The 19,977-nt window shown below is 43.4% G+C and overlaps 1 protein-coding gene across 1 annotated transcript in view; it reads right to left on the minus strand.

Moving 5' to 3' along the window:
• Nucleotides 1-18,061: 18,061 nt before the first annotated feature.
• The window catches only part of si (sucrase-isomaltase (alpha-glucosidase)), a 112,063-nt gene continuing 110,147 nt past the window's right edge, over nt 18,062-19,977 (minus strand). The window contains 1 exon segment of the mRNA XM_056283008.1: nt 18,062-18,362. Within this exon segment, the coding sequence (XP_056138983.1) occupies nt 18,285-18,362 (78 nt within the window). The 3' untranslated portion in view covers nt 18,062-18,284.

Below are 19,977 nucleotides of genomic sequence, written 5' to 3' on the forward strand. Positions count from 1 at the left end.
TTGTTGTTCTTGTTTGACAGATATATTTGAATACTGAATATTGTATCTTCAATACAACTTGTTTAATAATAATAATAATTTAAAAAAAAACTGAACTAGCCCCTACCCAATCATAATGCGTGAAGTAGTGATGTCATCTGTAGTCGTGTAGCATGGTTCTCTGCGTTGTGTAGTTTTTTGGTGTGATTGACGACGCTGCAACGACCAGGTAGATGATATCGTATTTATTGCCATCAGGGGCCTGTATGAAAACAGTACACAGCAGTGAATATACAGGTCTCCTTCTGCATACAGTGCCCACAGCTGTCTCTTTCAAAGTCCAGAGCGAAAGGGCAGACAAAACTGCACACACTCACTGTGACACTGAATTATTTTTTCATTATAAGGTCTTTTTGTTAACATAAATGATACAAAACCCAAATAAAATGGTGTACAAAATAGCTTGCAATTCTCCTTTAAAATAAAGAAATAACATAAAATGAAAATAAAAAACCCTCCCATACCTCTATGAAAACAGTACACAGTGAATATACAGGTCTCCTTCCGCGTAGTGCCCACAACCTGCAATTGATTCGCCAACAACGCTATTTTCAGTACATGAGTGGGCAACAGCACACTCTAGTGGACATCCTAACAATGCACTCCCACATTAGAACGACATGCGCAGTTACCGTCACATTTTCTACACTTTAAATCCACATAAATGAACAGAATAGTTGAGAATTGCAACAAAAACACAAACTAGTTACAGGTTATTACCATTACCGTCGATGGTAAATGAGAAACAGTATTTACAGGTCAATTTACCAAAACTCTTAACAGCACACAGAATACATACTGTCTCTTTCAAAGTCCAGAGCGAAAGGGAACGCACAAGTGTCATGCGCAAAAGATGCGGCTCTAAGAGCCGATGCTTTGTAGTGAATCAGAAGAGCCAACTCCCATGGAGTGAGAGCCGGCTCCCCACTTTTTTTTCCTGTCGCTGCTCAGCTCTCACTCTCAGTGGCTCAGCTCACGGCAGAACTTTGTTTTGATTGGCCGCATGGCGTCCATGCGGCCAATCACATGTGAGCATATAGGATCATACCATTATGTGAAAGCAGAGAGGACAGACGTCTTTCCCCCTCAGTCAATGGCTGAGTGAGACAGCAGACAGCGGTGAGGAGGAGCGTGCGAGTGCGTCGCGTCGCGAAAACACGTAAATATGAGTGACAGCCGTAAATGAAGCAGCATCTGGCTGCAGTTTAAAGATATTGGGAATAGCAGAGCGTAATGCCTTCACTGTAAAATGAAAATAACATTAAGAGCAGGTTCCACCACAAACCTGCACAGACACATCAGAACTGTCCATCCCACAGTGCAGTTGGAGGAGAGAGGGCAAGCTGGCTCAACGTCTACTGACCCTGGTGTGTCTGGTCCCAAACCAACAACAACTGCTGCAGCATCTACTGCCGTCCCCACGAATGCAAGTATAACCCCTCCTACTGCAACTCAAAGCAAAATAAGTCAGTTTATACCAAAACAGATGACCCCAGCCAAACAGCACAGTATTGATGAGGAGATGGCTAAAATGATTGCCACTGATTTCCAGCCCTTTTCCATTGCGGAGGACAAAGGTTTTAAAAGTTTTGTCGAAGCCTTAAATCCCACGTACACTCTACCCAGTAGAAAAACACTGTCCCAAACGATGATCCCAAAACTATATGACACAGAACGTGCATTATGGCAAGAAAGAGTGAAAAAAAGCTACATCAGTTTGCCTGACAACTGACTGCTGGACCTCCAAAACCACCTGCTCTTTCATGTCTGTCACTTGCCACTTTATTGAAAATTACAAGATGACATCTTGCCTGCTGGACTGCTTTGAGTTCACTGACAGACACACTGCAGAAAATTTGGCAGAGGAGCTATTAAGAGTGGCAAGTAGAGAACAAAGTGGTATGCTGTGTGAGTGATAATGCTGCAAACATTACCAAAGCCATAAAAATTCTGAAGTGGACCCACCACCCATGTCTGGCGCATAAATTAAACCTGATGATTAGAGATGCCCTGAAGGTGGTGAAAACACAACTACAAATGCTACTAAATTAAGAGCCTTTTGGGAGCCGAAAGAGCCGGCTCTTCTTTGGGAGCTGTGCCAAAAGAGCCGGCTCTCTGAAAAGAGCCGAACTTCCCATCACTAGAACGCACAAGGCGCGAACGAGGAGCTTGTTCCACAACGGAAGAGTCCATTATATAATAGCTTCTTCATAACGCCAAATATCAGCTTTAAAATGTTATAACCGGATTCTATCAACTTTATAGTGACTTCCGAAATGGACTTTGACCATTAGATATGTACTAATGCGTTGTAAGAAGTTAATATGAAGCCAGGAAGTCATCCACATAAACAAAACCAGTTGGTGTCGTCCTTTGCGCTAGAACTTCCGCTCTGTCACCTTTCACAATAAGAGACCAGTCATTCTTATAACGCATATCAAATTAAAGACCACAAGCTAGCGTGACAATATCACTCTGCTACAGTCGCAGGACCCCGAGCATATCCGGTAGGGCGAGTAGATCAAATACCGACACCGGAACTTGCCACTGCAGTAGTACAACATGAAATGAAAAGAGAAAACCGAACACAGAGCTGATATGAAAACTGAGGCGAGTAAACTGGCAGCTATGCTTACCGTCACTGCAGCCGCGAGCCGGTTCGGGACCCGCCTCGAGGACGTCTCTTCTCAGTGGTCCGAAGAATGCAATCCCAGCTCCCGTGAGTGGCCAGTCCTGTTCGTTGTAGAAGGTGTTCAAGTTTTGTTTGTAGTGGAGAAAGAGGTGTGTAGAAACGTTGTTCCTTCCTCCGAGTGTGTGCCATACAGTCCCCTAATCTCAACTACCGGCCGGCGGTGACGATTAGCAATCAGCCATTCCCGCCAAACAAATGGGCAGGACGTGACGTCACACTCAGGAAACCCGCTGCACTGGGATTTGTAGGGTTTAGTAGATTTGTTTTGTACTTGCGGTTTATTCAGGATCCTTTCTTGCTATACCATTTTGTGGATTGCATGTCTGCTTTATTTGTACATGTCAGTGTTTTGCAATAAAGTTTATTAAAATGTAAAAAAGGGACTTTTCTTTTTCTTTTTATCTCCCAGGCGTCACACAGCATAAACACATAGTAAATAAGCATAGCTGTGGCATCTCATGTTTACAATCAGCTCTGCACAAAAGATAGAACGGGAGGGAACAGAAAGACCCCAAAACATCCTTAACAATAATATAACTACATCAACAAAACAAAAAAAATCACCTGATTGAAATCCAGCTGACCTTTTTCACCAAGGTACTTTTAAGCCCCAGTTTTTTATTGGATGAGAATTCAGGGAGCATTTTGCTTACAGGGCCTGAATGAAAGATTTACATTATTAATAGATCCATGACCCCTGTGTATAAATCTTTTTTTTCCAAATTGCATTAAACAGTACCAATCGCATAAAGAAAGCTTTTTCATAAGACCACACCTTGAAGAGGGTGCTTGTTTAAGAGATGGAAAGGAAGATGAGGGGTTGAGGAGACACATTCATTTATGATAAGTAAACTTTTTGCAACTATATTCTAATGTATAATGCAGAGCATGTTCTAATATTGATGAATGTCATCATTAGATAAGTTTGCAATTAAATGAGTCTGTGGGCCAATACAGGGGAAATACCCAGGCTATGGGCACATTTTGTCCCTCCTAAACGTCATACATCACAATCAAATGGAGCTTTGGCGAAAATTCAGTCAGAACTATACTGCTCAAAAAAATAAAGGGAACACATAAGCAATGCAATGTAGCTCCAAGTCAATCACACTTTTGAGATATCAACCTGTCCAGTTAGGAAGCAACACTGATTTGTGAATCAATTTCACCTTTTGGTAAATTGTCTAATTTCCACCAGGTGGAAATTAGACAATTTGCAAGACAACCCCTATAAAAGGAATGGATTTGCAGGTGGTGGCCACAGACCATTTGCCTGTCCTCATCTTTTCTGGCCGATCTTTGGTTAGTTTTTCATTGTGCTAGTGCCCTCACCACTAGAGGTGGCATGAGGCGGTATCTGCAACCTACAGAAGTTGCTCAGGTAGTGCAGCTCATCCAGGATGGCACATCAATGCGTGCTGTGGCAAGAAGATTTGATGTGTCTCCCAGCACAGTGTCTAGAGCATGGAGGAGGTACCAGGAGACAGGCCAGTACACCAGGAGACGTGGAGGGGGCCGCAGGAGGACAACAACCCCGCAGCAGGACCGCTATCTGGTCCTTTGTGCAAGGAGGAACAGGAGGAGCACTGCCGGAGCCCTACAAAACGACCTTCAACAGGCCACTAATGTGCAGGTTTCTGCTCAAACAGTGAGAAACGGAATGCATGAGGATAGTATGAGGGCCCGACGTCCACAATTGGGGCCTGTGCTCACAGCCCAACACCGTGCAGCCCGATTGACCTTTGCCAGAGAACATCTTGGTTGGCAGATTCGCCATTGGCGCCCTGTGCTCTTCACAGATGAGAGCAGGTTCACACTGAACACATGTGACAGACGTGAGAGAGTCTGGAGACGCTGTGGAGAACGTTCTGCTGCCTGCAACATCCTCCAGCATGACCGGTTTGGCGGTGGGTCAGTGATGGTCTGGGGAGGCATATCCTTGGAGGGCCGCACAGACCTCTACGTGCTAGCCAGAGGTACCATGACTGCCATTAGGTACCGGGATGAGATCCTCAGACCCATTGTCAGACCATATGCTGGTGCAGTGGGCCCTGGGTTCCTGCTCATGCATGACAATGCTCGTCCTCATGTGGCCAGAGTGTGTCAGCAGTTCCTGTATGTCGAGGGCATTGATGCTATGGACTGGCCTGCACGTTCCCCAGACCTGAATCCAATCGAGCACCTCTGGGACATTATGTCTCGTACCATCCGCCAACGCGATGTCGCACCACAGACTGTCCAGGAGTTGACCGATGCCCTGATCCAGGTCTGGGAGGAGATCCCTCAGGAGACCATCCGTCGTCTCATCAGGAGCATGCCCAGACGTTGTAGGGAGTGCATACAGGCACGTGGAGGCCACACACACTACTGAGCCTCATTTTGAATCGTCTTGAAGAATTTCCACAGAAGTTGGATCAGCCTATGTTCTCATTTTCCACTTTGATTTTGAGTATGATTCTGAATCCAGACCTTAATGGGCTAATGATTTTGATTTCCATTGATCATTCTTAGGTTATTTTGCTCTAAACACATTCCTCTGTGTAATAAATAAAGATTTTCAGCTGAAATATTTCATTCATCGAGGTCTATATTGTTTTTTTAGGTGTTCCCTTTATTTTTTTGAGCAGTGAACGTTTTGCATGCATATGCCTGTAGTGATATTCCTTATTTTATCCTGTCATTCTCACCTCAAACACACTCATTCATATGAGCCTTGCTGTTACTGTCTGGGGCTGTCAATTGAGCTATCAGCTGTTCAAATTACCTGTTTTACTCTATCCAATAGCACCGTGACACGCGCACAACAGTAGCCTACTATTTTGCTGCTGTATTTTAAAAAAATGTTTCTCTCTCACCTCTAGTGCGTTAATGTTTCTGTTATATGTGCATCGGTCATTGTGCTGGCCATGTATGGTGAGTTTACATTTTACTTTTTTACTAACTCTTGGGCTGTCATGTTATTTCACGATGTCAGACTCAGAAACTGATTTGATCAATACCGATTTATTTGAGTCGGCTTCTTCCTCAGGCCCTGATCTCTCGCAGCATCATGATTTGGCTAACAATTTAGTTTGTGAAACATCAGTTCGTGATGAGCCCCTTGGAACCTTTGACTCTACAAGAGCTCCTAGTAGCAAACACATGAAGAGAACTCATCTTCTAGATCCTCAAGCCAAGCATAAGAATGTCTCCGCCAGCTTTGTGCATCCTGATCAACCATATGATGCCATTCATCCATCAGATAATGCCCTCATATCAACTCTCCAGTCCCTGGTATTCATGCAATTGATACTCACCTCCAGCATCCGGAGAACAATCACGCCTCATCATCTTCCTCTGCAATGCCCATTGCCTCTCAAATCCCATTAATTCATGCACTGGCACCTGCTCCTCAGCCATCCAGTTCCACAGCAAGGGCCCCAGATACGCTTCAGCATTCCCTGGCTTCTGCTGTCTCTGCTCCTATGCTAGGTAGACCTTACGTTCCTTTCAGAGCTAACATCGCTCATCGATTAAGATCAAAAATTCAACAGGGAAAAGACTTTAACCTTATCAGTCTGATTCTCCCTTCTCCACAATGGGAAAATATTGTTGCCACTGAGGAAAACTTCTCAGCTATTTTTAAAACTGCCATTTCCATATTGTCAAGATATATATATGTCAATGGGAGAATTTGTAGTTACCTTTGGAATCTATCGTGATTAGGAAAGCAGCAGGGTCAGATGGCATCAGTCCTGCTTTGTTGAGCCACTGTGCAGCACAGTTGTCCCCAATATGTTCCACCATATTTAACACCTGTCTAAGTCAATGAACAGTCCCACAGTGCTTCAAACTCTCTACCATCATTCCTGTGTCAAAGTCCTCAAAGATCACCTGCCTCAATGACTTCAGACCAGTTGCCCTAACATCTGTGACCATGAAAGCATTTGAGCGCATCATTTTGTCACACTTAAAATCTTGCACCTCCCCAATGATGGACCCATATCAATTCGCCTATCAAGCCAACCGGTCTGTTGAGGATACAGTTAGCATAGGCTGGCACCATGCCATGCAACACCTGGAATCACCAAACACCTATTCGAGCATCCTGTTCATAGACTTTAGTTCCACCTTCAACTCCATCAACCCACTCAAACTCTTTACCATACTCTTGGATATGAACATTGACCCAGCCATATGCCACTGGATTCGGAGCTTCCTGTGGAATAGGCCACAGAGGGTGAAGGTTAATAACCTAAGCTCACACCCTCTTACTCTCAGTACAGGTGCTCCTCAGGGCTGTGTTCTCTCCCCCTGGCTCTTCTCACTTTACACCACCCACCTCACATCCACAGACAGTTCTGTTAAAATAATAAAATACACAGACAACACAACCATTGTAGGCCTCATCAGCAACAATGATGAAACCCAGTACCACACTGCAGTAGACCAAGCTGTCACTCGGTGCACAAACAACAACCTTCTGCTTAATACAGGCAAAACCCAAGAACTCATTAAATCCTAAAACACCCATACAAATGAACGGAGACCCCATCACCACCACCGACTCTTTTAAATTCCTTGGAACATACATCAGCAATAACCTGAAGTGGAAAATTAACATTGAACACATCATTGCAAAAGCTCAACAACAACTTTACCTTCTTAGGCAGCTTAAAAAATACCGGATCAAACATCAACTGCTCGTTTTGTTTTACTCTGCCATTATTGAGGCCATCATAGCATCTTCCATTACAGTATTACAGTATGGTACGGTGGCACGGACAGTCAGACACGGAAAAAAACTGCAGCGGATTGTCAACAAGGCATCCAAAATCATAGGCAACACACTCCCCTCAGTTGAATCTCTACATACTAACCGGACTGTAAAGTGAGCAAAGATCATCTCCGACCCCTCACATCCTGCTTATCACCTCTTCCAGCTCCTTCCCTCAGGGAGGCGCTACAGGTCACTGTCAACTAAGACTAAACACTTTGCAAACCGTTTTTCCCCCCAGCCATAAGGACTCTGAATTCTTCCCTATAGTCCCCTCCTCACCCACCATTGGTATAAACACCACCATTCACCTAATTGTTATGCGTGATATGTTTATTTCTGTTATTGTGTAACTGCATCGTTCGTGATAATATGTGGAGTGTCTGTTGTTGTCCATGTATGTATTGTGCTGCAGAGTTTAAAGTGTACCAAAAACAAATTCCACCGGCCTTGGTCGTGTGGCTAATAAAACTATCTATCTATCTATCTATCTATCTGCTCCATCTACCCAAAGCGTAGACAAGAACTGGACACATATTTGGCTTTGACCAGTGATTTAAACTTGAGGTATGGGGGGTTGGGGGGAGGGGTTGGGGAGGGTTACCAATGCCACAAAGGATTCTCCAGTAAAACAGCTCATTTCATCTCTCAGTCAAACATCCACTTGAACTGGTCTGTCTTGGACACTGAATTGTTGGTCATGCTAATGGCTGACTCGCAAGGAGAGTCATGCATAATGTGGTGGCCAGTGATACAGAGAAATTGCAAAAAAAAGTCAATGAGACAAGGATCCTTCAAAATAAGACTTTTATTGATGTATCAACAAAGTCTGAGTCAGGTCTGCAAAGTGACTGAAAATCAGACAAAAGCCTCCCTGTCTTTATACCATTTAAAAATCTAGTGAACAATCTACTTGCGTCAGTCAAGGTCCTGCTTTTAATCAGGGACCTTGTTGATCAGGACATGTTGGCGGAGCAGGAGCCTCTCTATCGATGCAAGGATGACGTTAGGAAGTCTTCAGTCATCCTCCTTTGACAGTCTAACGGTTGTCTTGATATGCTGCTACTACTGCTGCTACTGTTTTCTGCATAATAATGGTTACCCTTACATGATGGAATGTCACTTATCATACTTTTGGGCATAAACAAGTTTATCTTCTACTAACGTTATGTCCTGGTTATATGGCCTTGTGCTACTTGCCACAATTGCTTGTCACTCTAGTCACATGAAATGACAGATACCCACATGTGCCCTTACGTACTACCATAATACTTGTGGCATTATGGATCATCCAGAGTCTCTTTGCCCTTAGGGTCAGTTTTTCCCCCAAGAGCTTGGGGCCCTGCCCAAAATTAACCACAATCTATTTTTCTCTGAGAGAGAAAAAAACTCCCAGCCGCAGCCACAGAGTACATACCTTTAAACAACACGTCCGTATGTAATAACTTCAATTAAAATCTGTGCATTTACCCCAATTGCATTTTTCTCCACATATGCAACAGCTGCAAAGACGCTCATCCAAGATCAGTGTGCCCATGCAGGTCTCGCCCTCTGCAGCAGAATCGTTGTGGTTATTAAAAATCCACCCTTTTACTCCAATAAATGGCCTGGTTCTTGCATCTTAACTGTCTTCTCATTCTGATTCTGTATTTGTTGATCATTTGCTCACTGGTCTTTCCCAAGGGTTTCGGTTGGGGGTCGTATCCCCCCTGTCCTCGTCACACATGTCCAAAAACGTCCAGTCCGCTTTAAATGGGCCAACCATGGTGTCTCAGCTACTCAAAAAGGAGCTGGATAAAGGTTATTTTATTGGCCTATACAACTCTGCTATTCACTGTGTTTCACACTAGTCCTATAGGAATAGCAGCTATAAAATGCTCCGAACAGAACAGACTTATATTTGACTTCTCTGTTCCTCGCTCCGGACCATTTCCACGGGTTAACAGTCTTATTACACCTGAGCTTTTCTCTTTCCATTATTCCCTCGCTGACAATGCCATAGATCTTATTAAGCTAGCAAGTCATGGCTTTCCAAAGCTGATATTACAGTTGTCTTCAAAATGGTTCCAATTCATCCCTGCAGTGGCATCTTTTTGGTTTCAAGTGGGAATCCAAACTACCTTGCTGTGCTTCTCTATTGGAGCGGTCAGTTCATCTTCAGCCAGGTTTGCAAGGCCCTTCGCTGTACTTTTTTTTTCTTTAAACAAAGTTAAAGTCCCCTCTGTTCTTCATCTCCTCGACGACTTTCTGTTGGTTGACCCTCCATGTGACAAATCCGGCTTATCTCTGTCCAAACTGAAACGCCTGTTCAATTATCTGGCGTCCCTGGCTCTGATGAAAGAACACGTTGGTCCTGCTACTCGCCTCAGGTTTCTAGGCATCACACTGGATTCAGCTGAAATGAAAGCTTCTCTCCCAGTCGGAAAACTCGAGCCTATCTGCGAAATAACTCAGTCCTTTGTTGAAGTAAAGGAAGTAATTGCGGATTCTTTATCTCGTCTGTGAATGTTCTCATTCGGGACACAAAGAGCCATGGACATCTATAGCTCTGACAATGACTCCAAAGAGGATAAATATCTGAGTCTCATCACCAGCCAGTCAGACTAGCTTGGTCTAGTCAGAAAGGCACGAACTGAGGAGGCCTCTTGGATGAGAGGCGAAACGTCTTCACGGATATATACCAAGTCCAGTTGCACTCGATTCAACTCCTTTGAATTCTTTATCTCATTTTAATTTCCAGGTATTCAAGAGTCTTTGCCCAGAAGACAGCCCATAGCACCCCCCCCCGAAACATTAGCCCTCTATTAAACCAGATGTTTTAGGGCATTCAGGTAGCGTGGCGGTCTATTCCGTTGCCTACCAACACGGGAATCGCCGGTTCGAATCCCCATGTTACCTCCAGCTTGGTCGGGCGTCCCTACAGACACAATTGGCTGTGTCTGCGGGTGGGAAGCCGGATGTAGGTATGTGTCCTGGTCGCTGCACTAGCGCCTCCTTTGGTCGGTCAGGGCGCCTGTTTTGGGGGGGGGCGCTACATCTCCCTGGCGAAACTCCTCACTGTCAGGTGAAAAGAAGCGACTGGTGACTCCATATGTATCAAGGAGGCGTGTGGTAGTCTGCAGCCCTCCCCGGATCGGCAGAGGGGGTGGAACACCGACCGGGACAGCTCAGAGGTGGGGTAATTGGCCAAATGCAATTAAGGAGGGAAAAAAAGGAAAAATCCTTAAAGATAAATAAATTATATATATATATATATATATATATATATATATATATATATATATATATATATATATACACTACCGTTCAAAAGTTTGGGATCACCCAAACAATTTTGTGTTTTCCATGAAAAGTCACACTTATTCACCACCATATGTTGTGAAATGAATAGAAAATAGAGTCAAGACATTGACAAGGTTAGAAATAGTGATTTGTATTTGAAATAAGATTTTTTTTACATCAAACTTTGCTTTCGTCAAAGAATCCTCCATTTGCAGCAATTACAGCATTGCAGACCTTTGGCATTCTAGCTGTTAATTTGTTGAGGTAATCTGGAGAAATTGCACCCCACGCTTCCAGAAGCAGCTCCCACAAGTTGGATTGGTTGGATGGGCACTTCTTTGAGCAGATTGAGTTTCTGGAGCATCACATTTGTGGGGTCAATTAAACGCTCAAAATGGCCAGAAAAAGAGAACTTTCATCTGAAACTCGACAGTCTATTCTTGTTCTTAGAAATGAAGGCTATTCCATGCGAGAAATTGCTAAGAAATTGAAGATTTCCTACACCGGTGTGTACTACTCCCTTCAGAGGACAGCGCAAACAGGCTCTAACCAGAGTAGAAAAAGAAGTGGGAGGCCGCGTTGCACAACTGAGCAAGAAGATAAGTACATTAGAGTCTCTAGTTTGAGAAACAGATGCCTCACAGGTCCCCAACTGGCATCTTCATTAAATAGTACCTGTTAGAGCCTGTTTGTGCTGTCCTCTGAAGGGAGTAGTACACACCGGTGTAGGAAATCTTCAATTTCTTAGCAATTTCTCGCATGGAATAGCCTTCATTTCTAAGAACAAGAATAGACTGTCGAGTTTCAGATGAAAGTTCTCTTTTTCTGGCCATTTTGAGCGTTTAATTGACCCCACAAATGTGATGCTCCAGAAACTCAATCTGCTCAAAGAAGTGCCCATCCAACCAATCCAATTTGTGGGAGCTGCTTCTGGAAGCGTGGGGTGCAATTTCTCCAGATTACCTCAACAAATTAACAGCTAGAATGCCAAAGGTCTGCAATGCTGTAATTGCTGCAAATGGAGGATTCTTTGACGAAAGCAAAGTTTGATGTAAAAAAAATCTTATTTCAAATACAAATCATTATTTCTAACCTTGTCAATGTCTTGACTCTATTTTCTATTCATTTCACAACATATGGTGGTGAATAAGTGTGACTTTTCATGGAAAACACGAAATTGTTTGGGTGATCCCAAACTTTTGAACGGTAGTGTATATATATATATATATATATATATATATATATGCAATCATGTTTAGAAGTTGCCAGGTTTTATATGAGAAAAGTTATTGCTGCTCCTACCCTGAAAACCAGTGATTTTGCTCGGACATCTTTCATATGTTCTGTATTTCTCTGAATCTGCCACTAAAACCTGTTACAATCATTGCTGTCTGTGCATTTATTTGTCATTACATGGATGTGCATCACTTTAACCCACAGCATATAAGAGGTCTGCTTGCTGGTATCAAGTTTAATTCTACATGTTTTGATCCATCTTTCCCCTGCCTAGTCTCCATTCCGGCCATTAAACTGTTACTTAAAGGCATTTCGAAAGCCTCCCCCTAGCATTGATAATAAACTCCCTAATATTCTTCCCATTTTGCATAAAATGCTATCAGTATTGATAAATGGTTATTTTTCTCCCTATCTCGACTCACTCTCGGATTGCTCCTTTTTATTGGCTTTTTATGAGTTTTTAATGAGTGGTGAATTTACCACTTCTTCAAATTCATTTGCTCTTGCTAAAGATGTTACCCTTTCGGATTTAAATTTCCACCCACATTTCTTTAGTGTCGTCCCTTAAACACCCTAAAGCTGGAGGTGATTGCGCTGTAATCATTGCTCACACTCATTCTCAGTTCTGTCCTTTTAAATAAACATGTAAATATTTGAAAAACAGCCCTTTCTTTGACCCTTGTGCACCTCTCTTTCTGACCCCGGGTAACAACCCCATTCCAAATCTGGGTTGAGCTATCATCCTGAGCAGATTCTTCTAAGATTTAACATATCCCCAAAGCGTTATTCTGATCATTCGTTTAGAATAAGTGGAGCAATCTCTGCAGCCATGCAAGGTCTATCAACAGCTTCCCTTCAACAACCTGGCGGATGGACCTTATGCTTCTGCAGTCATTAAGGCTGAACGATCACTGAAACCTTAATAGCTTATGGTAAGCAATTGCATATAACTGGTGGTTATCTGGTAAGTGGTTCTGTGTTTTATCCCACCTATAGACGAGTTTTCCCGCCCTTACCTAGGGCGCTGGGGTGGGTGCATTGTTCTTCAGGTCTAAACATCCGTAGCCGGATGTAAACATGCAAGCCAAGATCTGTGATATCTTCAACAACATTAAACATTAAAAATTGACATTATAAAATCAAAAAATGGTGAGGGACACATTGTGCGGTGTGGCTGTACTAATACACGGAAACGCCTGAGTGAGTGGTTGGAGAGAGAGTGTGTTGCCCATCGACCTGCCACAAAACGGCAGGGTCCCTGCATTCCATCGGTTTCCTCCCACAGAAAACCAACAGCAGATTTCGAATCACGGATGTGATCGAAGGCTTTGAATTTGCAGAAACCACCGAAAAACGTCTTTCTTTGTTCCCATCACTTCATTGCCAAAAAGCCAACCAAAGAAAACCCTTTCCCTGAATTGTGGTAACTAGGTAGCTACTCGTTACACTGGAAAAGAAAAGCACAGGAGGGCCTGAATGCGGAAATAGACCGGAAGTGCCGCGTAGGTCATTGCTGACCTCTTTTGGCAAGTCCATTGTCACTGAATTCCAGGTCGTCGGTGTCTTATTCCTGCCTAAGCCTGTCTTCATTCCTGAACACTAGCCATTGCTGGCTAAGGCCCATTCAGTGCAAGATCATGCTGATCTCTAACCACTGCTGGCTAGCTCAAAAAACTGTTTAGCTGTCCAGGTCCTTGCCGATCGTCAGCCATTGCTGACTAAGGTCAAACTTGTTAGCAGTTCATGCCATTGCTGACCTAGTCATTACTGGTTGCGTTTTGTTTCTCTCTATTCATTTATGGGACTCTGTCACTTGAGCTCAAATTTTACCGTGTCTTGCTCATTATTTCATTTCATCCCTTAGCAGATTATGCCATCTATGTTGTGATTATCAAGCCCTTTTTCATTCCGGCTTGGTCAGTAAATATTCTTTGGGGGGCATACGCTAGGCTGTCTTGGGGCTTGTGCCCAATATTTTGGGGGATGTATTATGCTGCTGCTCAGGGCTGATGCCCCTCAATTAAAAAAAAAAATCTTTCTGTTGACTATAAGTGCCAAAGACTTTCTTGACAAGTATTCATTTCCGCTAAATCTTCTGTTATAATATATAATTATCTTTACTTCATTCACTTTGTCTCTGCTGATTGAAATTAAAGTTGTTTGGACGTGAAATGTTCAACTAAATATCCTGAGTGCATGAATTTGGTCTGGAATTTGTTATATCAGTGGAAGAATGCCCGGTTTTGTCTCTGGCATCAAGGAGGAGCGCTGCACTGGGGAGACTGCTGGAAGACGTTGATTTAAACATACCATGCTACATCATGTAGGGGCTCTGGCTAAAGTCAGTGCAGACTCCAACTGCCTCGCAAGATAAATCCAATGCAGAAGAACAGCACGGGTGTTCGAGCAGAAAACAAAGCACTGACTGCCAAAACCAGACATGTTTACAAAACCATTATTTAACAAGACTTTATCATTTGATAGCTTTTTTTGTGTGTGTTAAATAGAAAGAATGTGTGAGTTCAGATCCAACATCTGCGTTTGAAAGATATGTCTCTCCTGCCGGATCAGTGAGGTCAGTTTAACATGAAACCTACAACAGCTGTTTTAACTATGGCAAACCTTCACACACACACACACACACACACACACACACACACACACACACACACACACACACACACACACTTTTTGTTTTTTGCTGTACTCTCTTCTTCAAGTAAGCTCTCAGCAAGTGACTTGTTTACTTAAGACAGTGACACCAGTGTCACTTTGGGAAAGGCTTTTAACAGTAACATTTTGGGACCTTTTTGAATATCTCATTTGTTAAAAACCACCTCTCACTGCCCCCCCCCCTTGGTAAAAATATATTACGAATGCTTAATAGACAACAGTACATAAATATCAACAAACCAACCAAAATGAATAAAACAGGTGAATTCCTGAAAAACACATAATTTCACTTATCAGTTCAAGTAACCCCACTGGAGTCGTCCCATGGTCATTCATAAAGGTGGGGCAAAGCACTGCCTGCATGTGTGCTTGGGAATGAGAAGAAGCGGTGTCTCAGCTGGTGAAGGTGACGCTGCAGTATCACAACCTAGAACATCACAATTTACAGCCTGAGTAAGTGGAAACTGGGTTGAAAAAGAAAGCAAGGTCAAAATCTTTTGTGTTATTAATAACCAGGAGCCAGATACAATGGAGGGCCAAACAGAACCCAGACTTTTATTGTAAATTTGGCAAAACACAGTAAATAATATTATTCAAATTGTTTTCTTTTCTGTCACACGTTATGCAGGGAGCATCTCAGAGCTGTGTTTGAATGACTCGCACTGATGAAAAATAATGTCTTCCGGGGAACCACACACACACACACACACAAATCTCTCCGTCTGTCTGTCTGTCTGTCTGTCTCTCTCTAACACACACACACACACACACACACACACACACACACACACACACACACACACACACACACACACACAAATCTCTCTCTCCCGTCTGTCTCTCTCTCTCTCTCTCTCTCTCTCTCTCTCTCTCTCTCTCTCTCTCTCTCTCTCTCTCTCTCTCTCTCTCTCTCTCACACACACACACACACAAATCTCTCTCTCTGTCTGTCTGTCTCTCTCTCTCTCACACACACACACACACACACACACAACTCTCTGTCTGTCTGTCTCTGTCTCTCACACACACTCAAACCACCGTGTCTGCCCGTCTTTGATGTCATCAAAGTGTGTTCCTGCTCTGTCTCGTGTTGTTTCAGCTCATTGTTTTCCTCCCTTCATCTTCGGCACACTTCTGTCCGTCCGTCAGCGCAGTAACAAAGGCACATTGTTATTTTAGCTTACTCAAAGGCACTTTGCAAGATGGGCCCTATTTCAGAAAGTTAGGGGAACAAAAAAGAAGGGAAAAAAACAACAACAGATTGATCCAAGCACAATAAAATGTGAGCGGGGAACGTGGTGCGGTGTTAGACAACCTTTTTGTCTTGGTGTGGAAATAATGGACCTTTTTGCAGGATATTTTCCATATTTATTATGACATGAAGATAAACTATGAAAAGTTTCTTTCCGGGAAAGTACACTGATTTATGCATGAACGCTCTTGTTTTCTGTGTTATAGGTAGAAGAAATTAAAATGAGAGATGCAGGAAATGTAGATTTCACCCACTGTTTTCGTTGTCAACATTTTCCACTTTAAATCACGCACACACACGCACGCACACACACGTTTGTAAGCACATCAGTTAACAAATGTGTACCCAGGCGTCTGCGGTAGTGTGAATGGACTCTAAGTCACAAAGTGGGGCAACGCTGGGCACGTGAAAGACATGGGGAAATTAATTTGGAAGGGAAAAATCAAACCACTTGATTCATGGGAAACAGAAACTCATCTTCTCCATCCCACTCTCTTCCCTCCTTTTTTTTTTGTTGCCAATTTTACTGAGAGCACAATGACTCGGGTATGAATCCAGGGAAGAGTGCTCAGTCACATTCACTTAGTCCCACTGGCACTCCTGCAGATCACTCGCTTTGTTTTCAAAGTCAAACCCAAATTTTCAGTTTCCTGCAGTATTACCAGAAGACTTGGATGAGTCATTACTACACTACTACCTAAACTTTAACCCCCCCCCCCACACACACACATTTCAGCAGTGTACACCCCCCCCCAAACCTGTACATTTTTCCCTCCTTACTGCCGATTAGAGTGAAAATCAATTTGAGGTCCCCGTGGCTAAATTGATATCATTATGTTTAGCGCAGGCTGAATAATAGATGATTGGATCATTATAAGGGAGGGTAATGGGACGTGACGAAGCTCAGGTAGACAGCTCACCGCAGCTGAGAGACGTAATTAGCATGTAGTGTTGAGCTCACTCACACGTACACACTTGAATTCACAAAACGAGTACACCGACAAACACATACACGTAGGCTGATTATGCAAACAATAACACACACACACACACACACACACCTACAAATATGTACATAGCGTGCAAGCACACAATTGTGGCGCTCGCGCACACACGCACATATTTAATATTGCCGTCACACTCGTAAATGTTTTAGTTCTTAACATTCTGTGTAAGTAGGCACATCTCTCTCGGGGCCTGGCGTGCTTCAGGGTATCAATCCCAGCCACGTGCAACTCACATCACTTACACAGAGCTGAGCTGATGTGTGTCGTACCTCCCAACGTGCCTCGCTGCCATAAACACTGGTCATTAGCTGTGGCTGTCATTTTATTTTAAACACCTGTTGACTGATTGCAAACAGCTGTTGTTTGCCTATGGAAGCGCCTTAATGGCAGAACACAGGAATACCGCCATCCCCAGAGGCCTAAGCAAGCATGATCCTTTGACAGTATGTCCTCATTCTGAGATCAGTCTAGGACCAAGTCTTCTTCTGATGGCTGACGGGGCATCCCACGATCACATTTATTGGCCTTGCTCGATAAGTACTTGTGGAGGACATATCTTTATTTTACTAGGTATAGCGTCACATAGATGTACATTTGTTGAAATTATTTCAATGAATTCTTGTTCAGTGACTCGGCTCTGTGGATGACTGTAGTCCACTGACTTCCGGTTTCTACTGCAGCGGCCATACCAGTTTCCTGTTTGTTGGCGTGTGCTATTGACAATGGCATATTTTTTTGCGATGCCTGCAAGATTTACCATGGATAAATGTCAACGACATGCACAGAATTGTCGACAAACGTTCACCTGCACCTACCAGCAAACGGGTGAAAAGTTTCAAGTTGTACATATCAAGTTACGTCCACAATTATGAGAATGAGGATACTCATCCTCATAATTAGCACACGCCAATCAACAGGAAACTGGTATGACCGCTGCAGTAGAAACCGGAAGTCAGGGGACTAGAGTTATGCACAGAGAGGATTACAGCTGACCTGCAGGATGCAGCACAAAAGTATCTGAGAGTAGCCTCAAATAACCGGACAGTTAGGGTTCAACTGATTTAAAAAGAAACGTTTTCAAACGTAAGCAGGAAAGATAAGAAGAAACCATTTATGAAGGAGATTTTATTTACAATGTTAATGGCGGATCATGAAAATATGTTTTGTACATGTTCTTGATAAACTGTAAGATCAGATTGTTCCAACCCAACCCTAACCCTTCCATAACAAATAGATTACTGCACCAGAAAAAAAGGATGTTTTATACAATGTACATGGTTTTACCACCTATATATGACAGCTGGTGTAGAAAATGATTGATAAATACTTAGTTCTGCTTTGTTCTGCTCAAATGGATGTTTTCCATTTTATGGTGAATGGCTGATCCCCCCGAACTGACTTGGAAGTTGCATCCATTATCAGCTCCTAGAGGGAGAGAGAGAAGGAATCAGAACTGATAAAGAACTTTTGTCATAGATTTTTTTTTCTGGGTCCCTTTACCTGATAGAGTGATTTTGTTTGCATTTGTTCTCTGAAAAGCTAGGGGAAAAAACAGAGGGCTTTATTTTCCGGGTCATAGCGAAGGCCGGCGCTAGTTCATGGCGCAAGTTGATCTAAGGTTTGGCCAATACATTTTTGCTCATTTCGGGACATGCTGTGCTGGCGGTAATCGGGCGCAACAGAGGAGCAGTTGTAAAAGGGTTGGATTAGAAGGAATAAATGATCAGGATCACGCTATTCCTCCCAGTTCCCCCTCCCCCCAAAGAGGCACCTCGACTGACCAGAGGAGGCGCTAGTGCAGCAACCAGAACACATACCCACATCCGGTTTCCCACCTGCAGACAAGGCCAGTTGTGTCTGTAGGGACGCCCAACCAAGTCGGGGGTAACACGGGGGGATTCGAACCGGCAATCCCCGTGTTGGTAGGCAATGGAATAGACCACTATGCTACCCGGACGTCCTAGCAGTTATCTGCTGAGGCTTAGTTTGCCTACAAAACAGTAAAGAATGTCAGCAACACACTTTGATATACTTGTACATTATAACAAGTAGGACATTTGTCAGTGTCATGGTGTGAACTGTGGATTCTAGGTATGGTGTTGTGGATCCTTGGTTTTAGCACTGTGAGTACGAATGTCTCAGTGCCAGCGTTTCAATATCATACACCTGTTTTTAGGGCTGAAAAATCTTTTCTGTACCTTGATAGGTTAAAAACGCACCCAGCTGGACTTCTGTCTGCTTCCCAATCAGTGATGAAATACTGAACACCTCGAGGCAGGATTGCAATGACTATGTTGAATTAACCCTCTTTACCTCCAACTCGCTAGCCCACTTATCATGTTAAAGGAGAATAAATCTGTAGTGGGTGGAGACGGGATGAAACACATTATGTTTCAGTGCTCTTTAAGGAGATAATAGATTGTCTTGCATTTAGGCACTGCTTATTACACTCAATGACCTGTGTTTTTCTTCATCCCCCCTCTCTCTCTCTCTCTCCTTCCTTCCCTATGTTCTTTACCTATTTGCTTATTCTCTCACTTCTTTCCACCCTTATGCTTTTTCTCCCTGCCTTATATTATTTTCATCTCTCTCTCTCTCTCTCTCTCTCTCTCTCTCTCTCTCTCTCTCTCTCTCTCTCTCTCTCTCTCAAACACACACACACACACACACACACACACACACACACACACACACACACACACACACACACACACACACACACACACACATTCCTTCTGCCTTTCTGACTTACTTCCATCCCTTCCCTCTCTCATCTCTTCGTCTGTCCCCTCCTGGAGCAGTATAAATATGAATCTTTGGGGCCTTCTCTCTATTTCATGATTTATGTAGTCCCTGTAGCTCTCAGTTTCATGTTGCTGATAAGTGCAAAGAATAAAATACACAAACCCGACAGGAGTAGTTCGTACTTCAACACAGGCCAAATGAGGAGACGGAATAAATGCTGTCTTTTGAAACCTCCTCTCCTCTTTGCTCTCTTCTCCTTTTCCTCCCTCTACTCCCACTCTATCCCACAACCATG

Source organism: Lampris incognitus, chromosome 7, assembly GCF_029633865.1.
Source record: "Lampris incognitus isolate fLamInc1 chromosome 7, fLamInc1.hap2, whole genome shotgun sequence".
Lineage (NCBI taxonomy): Eukaryota > Metazoa > Chordata > Actinopteri > Lampriformes > Lampridae > Lampris > Lampris incognitus.